The sequence below is a fragment of the Lithobates pipiens genome, unplaced genomic scaffold, assembly GCF_037356315.1.
Source record: "Lithobates pipiens isolate NorthernLeopardFrog02 unplaced genomic scaffold, aLitPip1_a1.2 Scaffold_35, whole genome shotgun sequence".
Classification (NCBI taxonomy): Eukaryota; Metazoa; Chordata; class Amphibia; order Anura; family Ranidae; genus Lithobates; species Lithobates pipiens.
In genome coordinates, this window is record NW_027507811.1 from 22722247 (window position 1) to 22732270 (window position 10024).

Below are 10024 nucleotides of genomic sequence, written 5' to 3' on the forward strand. Positions count from 1 at the left end.
GGATCCAGTCTATAAACCAGAGGCTTTTGATGGACAGTTGGATAAATAGCTCTATATTTAGAATGTATCTGGTCTATAAACCAGAGGCTCTGGATGGACAGTTGGATAAATGGTTCTATATTTAGAATGTATCTCGTCTATAAACCAGAGGCTCTGGATGGACAGTTGGATAAATGGTTCTATATTTAGAATGTATCTCGTCTATAAACCAGAGGCTCTGGATGGACAGTTGGATAAATGGTTCTATATTTAGAATGTATCTCGTCTATAAACCAGAGGCTCTGGATGGACAGTTGGATAAATAGTTCTATATTTAGGATGTATCCGGTCTATAAACCAGAGGCTCTGAATGGACAGTTGGATAAATGGTTCTATATTTAAAATGTATCTGGTCTATAAAGCAGAGGCTCTGGATGGACATTTGGATAAATATTTCTATATTTAGAATGTATCTGGTCTATAAACCAGAGGCTCTGAATGGACAGTTGGATAAATGGTTCTATATTTAGGATGTATCTGGTCTATAAACCAGAGGCTCTAGATGGACAGTTGGATAAATGGCTCTATATTTAGGATGTATCCGGTCTATAAACCAGAGGCTCTGGATGGACAGTTGGATAAATGGTTCTATATTTAGGATGTATACGGTCTATAAACCAGAGGCTCTGGCTGGACAGTTGGATAAATGACTCTATATTTAAGATGTATTCGTGTACATATAACAATTGTATTATATGTGTGAAGCAGTATCTATTGGAGATAAAAGGCATCACAGTGACTATGGAAGAAGAGGACGGACACGACGGGGGGTTACTGGGTGTAACTATAAAATAATATCTTATTACCTCCTCTGCTGCCAGTTGCAGCAATGTCTCCTCTCTACTTCCTCCCAACTCACCTCTAACCCGGAACTTCCTGTTTGTGCCTGACATCACTTCCTGAAAGTGTCTGACCTAACTTTCTGTCTGCACCCAACATTATGTCCTGTTTTTACAGTTGACAAGATACCCACTTTGTGCAGAATATAAAAGACTTCAGCCTATGTCATGTCTTAACATATAATCCCCTGCTTCTTGAGGTGTTATATTGCAGTCTTTATGACATACGTACATTGTATTTCAATTGATTAATTAGACTTCACCTCCGAAACATCTGCAAAATACTCCCATTTCTAACCGTTGAGACCAATAAGCAGCTTATTCACTCCCTTGTTGTCTCTCCCCTTGACTATTGTAACTCCGTCCTCATTGCCCTACCTCACCGAAAGCTATCCCCTCTTCAGTCTATCATGAATGCCGCTGCCAGACTCATCCACCTTACCAACCGTTCAGTGTCCAACACTCCTCTCTGCCAGTCCCTCCACTGGCTTCCCATTGCCCAACAAATAAAATTCAAAACACGAATGCCTCTTACACACGATCTGAATTTCTGACGGGACATGTTGGATGTGAGCTTGTTGACTGAAAGTCCGACCGTGTCTACACTCCATCGAACATTTGTTGTTGGACTTTCCGCCAACAAATGTTGGCTAGCATGTTCTCAAATTTTCCGCCAACAAAACTTTATTGGCAGACTTTCACATCGTGTGTAAACAAGTCCGTCGCACAAAATTTCACGCATGCTCGGAATCAAGTATGAGCGCATTCGTAATGGAGATATCACATGACTATTGAACTTCCTTTTTTTTCCTCATCATACGTGTTGTAAGTCACCATGTTGCCACGTTCATAATTGTTGGCGAACATTTGTGTGACCATGTGTATGCAAGACAAGTTTGAGCCAACACCCTTCGAACAAAAATCCACGGTTTTGTTGTCGGAAGGTCCGATCGTGTGTACGGGGCATAACAATAACATACAAAGCCATTCACAATTCTGTCCTGAGCTACATCACCAAACGTATTATTATTATTATACCATCCACACTACATTCTCAGACAGCTCTCCTCCCATCATCCACACTACATTCTCTGACAGATCTCCCCCACCATCCACACTACATTCTCCGACAGCTCTCCTCCACCATCATCCACACTACATTCTCCGACAGCTCTCCTCCACCATCCACACTACATTCTCCAACAGATCTCCCCCTCCATCCATACTACATTCTCCGACAGATCTCCCCCTCCATCCACACCACATTCTCCGACAGCTCTCCTCCACCATCCAGACTATATGCTCTGAAAGCTCTCTTCCACCATCCACACTACATTTTCCGACAGCTCTCCTCCCACCATCCACACCACATTCTCCGACAGCTCTCCTCCACCATCCACACTAGATTCTCCAACAGCTCTCCTCCACCATCCACACTACACTCTCCGAAAGCTCTCCTCCACCATCCAGACTATATTCTCTGAAAGCTCTCTTCCACCATCCACACTACATTCTCCAACAGCTCTCCTCCCACCATCCACACTACATTCTGCAAAAGCTCTCTTCCACCATCCACACTACATTCTCCGACAGCTCTCCTCCACCATCATCCACAATACATTCTCCGACAAATCTCCTCCACCATCCAGACTATATTCTCTGAAAGCTCTCTTCCACCATCCACACTACATTCTCCAACAGCTCTCCACCCACCATCCACACTACATTCTCCGACAGCTCTCTTCCACCATCCACACTACATTCTCCGACAGCTCCCCTCCACCATCCACACTACATTCTCCGACAGCTCTCCCCCACCATCTACACTACATTCTCTGACAGCTCTTCTCCACCATCCACACTACATTGTCCGACAGCTCTCCTCCACTATCCACACCACATTCTCCGACAGCTCTCCTCCACCATCCACACTACATTCTCCAACAGATCTCCCCCTCCATCCATACTACATTCTCCGACAGATCTCCTCCACCAATTAACACTACATTCTCCGACAGCTCTCCCCCTCCATCCACACTACATTCTCCGACAGATCTCCCCCTCCATCCATACTACATTCTCCGACAGATCTCCTCCACCATCCACACCACATTCTCCGACAGCTCTCCTCCACCATCCAGACTATATTCTCTGAAAGCTCTCTTCCACCATCCACACTACATTCTCCAACAGCTCTCCTCCCACCATCCACACTACATTCTCCGACAGCTCTCCTCCACCATCCACACTACATTCTCCGACAGCTCTCCTCCACCATCCACACTACATTCTCCGACAGATCTCCTCCACCATCCACACTGCATTCTCCGACAGCTTTCTTCCACCATCCACACTACATTCTCCGACAGCTCTCCTCCACCATCCACACTATATTCTCCGACAGCTCTCTTCCACCATCCACACTACATTCTCCGATTGCTCTCCCCCCACCATTCACATTACATTCTCTGACAGCTCTCCTCCCACACTACATTGTCTGACAGACCTCTTCCACCATCCACACTGCATTCTCAACAGTTCTCCTCCACCATCCACACTACATTCTCCGACAGCTGTCCTCCACCATCCACACTACATTCTCCGACAGCTCTCCTCCACCATCCACACTACATTCTCCGACAGATCTCCTCCACCATCCACACTACATTCTCCGACAGCTGTCCTCCACCATCCACACTACATTCTCCGACAGCTCTCCTCCACCATCCACACTACATTCTCCGACAGATATCCTCCACCATCCACACTACAGCTCTCCCCCCACCATCTACACTACAATCTCCGACAGCTCTCTTCCACCATCCACACTACATTCTCCGACAGCTCTCCTCCACTATCCACACCACATTCTCCGACAGCTCTCCTCCACCATCCACACTACATTCTCCGACAGATCTCCTCCACCATCCACACTACATTCTCCGACAGCTCTCCTCCACCATCCACACTGCATTCTCCGACAGCTCTCTTCCACCATCCACACTACATTCTCCGACAGCTCTCCTCCACCATCCACACTATATTCTCAGACAGCTCTCTTCCACCATCCACACTACATTCTCTGACAGCTCTCCTCCCACCATCCACACTACATTCTCAGACAGCTCTCTTCCACCATCCACACTACATTCCCGACAGTTCTCCTCCACCATCCATACTACATTCTCCGACAGATCTCCTCCACCATCCACACTATATTCTCCGACAGCTCTCCCCCACCATCCGCACTACATTCTCCGACAGCTGTCCCTGACCATCCGCACTACATTCTCCGATAGCTCTCCTCCCACCATCCACACTACATTCTTCGACAGCTCTCCTCCACCATCCACACCATATTCTCCGACAGCTCTCTTCCACCATCCACACTACATTCTCTGATTGCTCTCCCCCCACCATCCACACTACATTCTCAGACAGCTCTCCTCCCACACTACATTGTCCGACAGATCTCTTCCACCATCCACACTGCATTCTCAACAGTTCTCCTCCACCATCCACACTACATTCTCCGACAGATCTCCTCCACCATCCACACTACATTCTCCAACAGCTCTCCTCCACCATCCACACTATATTCTCCGACAGCTCTCCCCCACCATCCACACTACATTCTCCGACAGATATCCTCCACCATCCATACAGCTCTCCCCCCACCATCTACACTACAATCTCCGACAGCTCTCTTCCACCATCCACACTACAATCTCCGACAGCTCTCCTCCACCATCTACACTACATTCTCCGACAGCTCTCCTCCACCATCCACACTGCATTCTCCGACAGCTCTCTTCCACCATCCACACTAAATTCTCCGACAGCTCTCCTCCCACCATCCACACTACATTCTCCGACAGCTCTCCTCCACCATCCACACTACATTCTCCGACAGATCTCCTCCAGCATCCACACTAGATTCTCCGACAGCTCTCTTCCACCATCCACACTACATTCTCGACAGTTCTCCTCCACCATCCACACTACATTCTTGACAGTTCTCCTCCACCATCCATACTACATTCTCCGACAGATCTCCTCCACCATCCACACTACATTCTCCGACAGCTCTCTTTCACCATCCACACCACATTCTCCGACAGCTCTCCTCCACCATCCACACTGCATTCTCCGACAGCTCTCCTCCACCATCCACACTACATTCTCCGACAGCTCTCCTCCACCATCCACACTGCATTCTCCGACAACTCTTTTCCACCATCCACACTACATTCTCCGACAGCTCTCCTCCACCATCCACACTACATTCTCCGACAGCTCTCCTCCACCATCCACACTACGTTCTCCGACAGCTCTCCTCCACCATCCACACTACATTCTCCGACAGATATCCTCCACCATCCACACTACATTCTCCGACAGCTCTCCTCCACCATCCACTCTACATTCTCTGACAGCACTCCCCCACAATTCACACTACATTCTCCGACAGCTCTCCTCCACCATCCACACTATATTCTCCGACAACTCTTTTCCACCATCCACACTACATTCTCCTACAGCTCTCCTCCACCATCCACACTACATTCTCCAACAGCTCTCCTCCACCATCCACACTACATTCTCCGACAGATATCCTCCACCATCCACACTACATTCTCCGACAGATCTCCCCCCACCATCCACACTACATTCTCCGACAGCTCTCCTCCCACCATCCACACTACATTCTCTGACAGCTCTCCTCCACCATCCACACCACATTCTCCGACAGCTCTCCTCCACCATCCACACTGCATTCTCCGACAGCTCTCCTCCACCATCCACACTACATTCTCCGACAGCTCTCCTCCACCATCTACACTGCATTCTCCGACAGCTCTTTTCCACCATCCACACTACATTCTCCGACAGCTCTCCTCCACCATCCACACTATATTCTCCGACAGCTCTCCTCCACCATCCACACTACATTCTCCGACAGCTCTCCTCCACCATCCACACTGCATTCTCCGACAACTCTTTTCCACCATCCACACTACATTCTCCGACAGCTCTCCTCCACCATCCACACTACGTTCTCTGACAGCTCTCCTCCACCATCCACACTACATTCTCCGACAGATATCCTTCACCATCCACACTACATTCTCCGACAGCTCTCCTCCACCATCCACTCTACGTTCTCTGACAGCACTCCCCCACAATTCACACTACATTCTCCGACAGCTCTCCTCCACCATCCACACTACATTCTCCGACAACTCTTTTCCACCATCCACACTACATTCTCCTACAGCTCTCCTCCACCATCCACACTACATTCTCCAACAGCTCTCCTCCACCATCCACACTACATTCTCCGACAGATATCCTCCACCATCCACACTACATTCTCCGACAGATCTCCCCCCACCATCCACACTACATTCTCCGACAGATCTCCCCCCACCATCCACACTACATTCTCCGACAGCTCTCCTCCCACCATCCACACTACATTCTCTGACAGCACTCCCCCACAATTCACACTACCCCCCCCCCCCCCCCCACCACCATTTCAGCATACATCAGTAAGGAGAGCTCTGAGAGCTGTCTGGAAGAAAGGGACACCCCCCCCCCCCCCCACCCTTCACACAGCATGCAGGATCAGAGCTGAGACTGTCATTTTTCTCTTGGTGTATTGAAAATTCATGAGAAGTGACTCATGCCTATAGTATAGGAATGCGGCAGCAGAAAGAAATAACACTTAGTGCTCTGGATTGAGACAACTACACACTATAGAGGGACATGCTTAGTTCATGAGTGAGGTTTACAACCAGTTTAATAGAGCTTTTTATCTTCCTCAATGGCACTCCAAACCAGTCATTAATTTAATATAATTTTGCCTTTCCTTTTTTTTGTTGTTGATCCTATTATTTCCTCCCTATCAAATCCTGCTGTGATCACCTTGTGACCAACCCCACTTTCTTGAAACCTTTCATGGGGATCTTATGCTTCCTTCCTAAAAGTATCTAGCTCTACTATTCACAGAAACTGCTGATTTCAGAATTCCTCCTATAGTGGATAGCAGATAATGACTCACATGGATGGGCATTCTACCCGCAACTGGTTTGAGGAACATGTAGGTTCCTGATATTTTTTTCTTTCTTTATCCGTAAATCCAAAAATTCAATCTTTCTCAGTCTGTATGTCTGTGAAGGTTCCGATTTATCCAGGTCATGGTATGTCCAGTAGTAGTCAGTCACACTCGACTGGATTTGCTCTGTAATGTTAATGAGGGTTTGTAGCTTTTCCAAACCACTTCTTCTATGGTTGGGAGAAGCCTTGAAGTGTCTTCCACATTACAGAACAAGTCCAGTTGAATGTGACAACTACCAGTAATTAACATTTTGACACTGGGTGTTAAGGTTCTCATATATCTAAGTCATGGTATAACTAGTAGTGGTTAGTTACATTCAACTGAACTTGTAATGTTGAAGATGCATGATAGCGTGTTCCAACCACTGAAGAAGCAATTTGGACACGTTAAAGATGTTTTGCTGCCTCCTATAGCCATTTGTTCAGTTCTGATCAGTTACCCTAGCATTTATATTCACACAGGTAGCACAGTCAGCTTAACCATTACCATGGAGTGTAGATATTGACTGTCCCAGAACAGAATTAGGTATGTTGAAATTTTTTTTTTTTTCTAATATGACATTAATGTACCTCTGTTGCGGTAAAAGAAAACACTTTCTGTATATTCCAGGGCAGGCTTTTCCTCGGCCTCCAGTTTTTCTATAGATAACTCATCCATTACTTCCTGGTACATGTCTAGGGACGTGGGACATGCAAACTGTTCATCCATTAATTCCTGGTACATGTCCAGGGATGTGGGACATGCAAACTGTTAAGAGTCAGGAAGCAGTTCAGCGGCTCAATAACGCGCCGTGCACCTACCCTCCCACTCCTGGAGATTTCTCCCACCCACCTCTGTAGTCTCATGCTTTTCCAACAAAGGCAATGTCAGTGTGCACCATTCTCCCTAAATACACAGCCAGTGTCTTCCTCATTTTGTACCTTATCTTCTTCTTGCATAGATTGTTCATTTGGCAGAGTGTGCAGGAGCTGATTGATGACATAACATCCTATGTGGAGCAGAGCTGTAGCATTGAAAACAGAGAGAGTGCATCCCTGGAAGTCTGTAAAGCTCACCATACACTATACAAACTGATTGTACAATACCTTCCTCTTGCATACATTGTTCATTTGGCAGAGTGTGCAGGAGCTGAGTGATCACATAACATCTGTTTTGTACAATCTCCTTTAGATCTACCATCAACTATGTAGTGCAAGGGGCCTGTCTGATTAGATACAGAGTGATCGGATAGACGGTGTATTCTCCTAATATATTGTTTTGCTAAATCTAAAGGAGATTGTACAATCAGATTATATAGTGGCCACCTTTATACACCTAAAATGAACAAGTTGTGCTTTCTGCGTCATTAATTGTTAAAGTGGTTCTAAAGGCAGAATTCTATGCATTAAGGTAAAAAACATTCTGGGTGAATCTCACCCCACCACTCCATATACTTCCCTGTGCCCCATCTCGATCCAGCGATGTGCATGAGAGTGGCAGCTCTCCAGGGTCTTTCCTCTTGCTGTCAATCACAGCCAGTGAGACAAGGAGGAGAAAGGAGGGGTGGGGCCAAGCTGCGCTCTGTGTGTGAATGGACAATCTCCATTCACAGGAGTGTGGCTTGGAAGCGAGCCTGCTTGAGTGCCCCCATAGCAAGAGGCTTGGTATTGGGGGCACGCAGCAGGGGGGTGAATTAAGGACCGTCGGCTGGGTAACTGAGAAGAAGAGGATTGGGGCTATTCTGTTCAAACCATTACACAAAGCAGGTAATTATGAAATATTTGTTATTTTTTTAAATGTTACCCTTTAGAGTGACTTCAATGGCACCCTCAAACCTGGAAGCAAACAGTGGCATCACTAGGGTTGGTGTCACCTGGTGCGGTAAAACCCCCCCGGTGTATCCTGCCCAGCACCCTGCATGCAGTGCACAGTCATGGGGCGCACCCCAAACCAGTCCCTGTAAATGATAGTATAGGGTGGTATAGTGGCAGGTTAGGGTAGTATAAGGTGATATAGTGGCAGGCTATGGTGGTGTAGTGGCAGGTTAGGGTAGTATAGGGCAGGTTGGGGTGACATAGGGCAGTTTGGGGTGGTATAGGGCAGGTTAGGGTGGTATAGGGCAGTTTTGGGTGGTATAGGGCAGGTTAGGGTGGTATGGGGCAGGTTAGGATGGTATGGGGCAGGTGGGGGTGATATAGAGCAAGTAAGGGTGGTATAGGGAAGTTTGGGTTGATATAGGGCAGGCTAGGGTGGTATAGGGCAGTTTGGGGTGATATAGGGCAGGTTGGGGGGGGGTATAAGGCAGTTTGGGGTGACATAGAGCAGGTTGGGGTGGTAAAGGGCAGGTTAGGGTGGTATAAGGCAGGTTAGTGAGGTATAGGGCAGTTTGGGGTGGTATAAGGCAGGTAAGGGTGGTATAGGGCAGGTTAGTGAGGTATAGGGCAGTTTGGGGTGGTATAGAGCAGGTTAGGGATCTATGCAGTGACAGTTTGCAGTACCTTACAGCATAGCTTCAGGTGAAGACACTCGAAGGCTGCTGTGTCCTTGCCTCTTTCTCCTCCTTCAGCCGCGGGATCAGCTAGAGTAAAGAAGTCTGTGGGAGGAGTGGAGGAGGCAGCCAAACCCCCAGTTCTGTCCACCAACCCTGGCTGAATTAGATATTGAAGATCCCTGAGGGTTAGCTTCACTGACTGGGTAGTGTTATAGGCAGCCTCCCTCGCACGGCTGGGTGTCCTGCTCACACTGCTCCGCTGCAGCTGTGCAAGTGCACGCAATATAGTGCACCCCCTGCCCCCCCATAGCGACGCCACTGGAAGCAAATGCATATTCTGCTGCATGCAAAAAAATTACCAACAAACTCATTGAAAAACATGCAAACCGCAACACACCAAAGTGCCCAATGAGCTACTGTGTTTCATTTGTTGGACTTCAGGAAACCCATTGAAATCAACCGTCTGCCCTATGCATGTTGCAGGGAAAAATCGGGCAAAAAAAACGTTGCTGCCACTATGCTAGGTGTGTATGGGGCCTGAAAGTCAAATTCTCC

At 47.6% G+C, this 10024-nt stretch overlaps 1 protein-coding gene across 1 annotated transcript in view; it reads right to left on the reverse strand.

The window, feature by feature from the left end:
* The window catches only part of LOC143956406 (uncharacterized), a 37829-nt gene extending 36882 nt beyond the window's left edge, over positions 1–947 (reverse strand). The window contains 1 exon segment of the mRNA XM_077466619.1: positions 846–947. Within this exon segment, the coding sequence (XP_077322745.1) occupies positions 846–932 (87 nt within the window). The 5' untranslated portion in view covers positions 933–947.
* Positions 948–10024: the final 9077 nt, after the last annotated feature.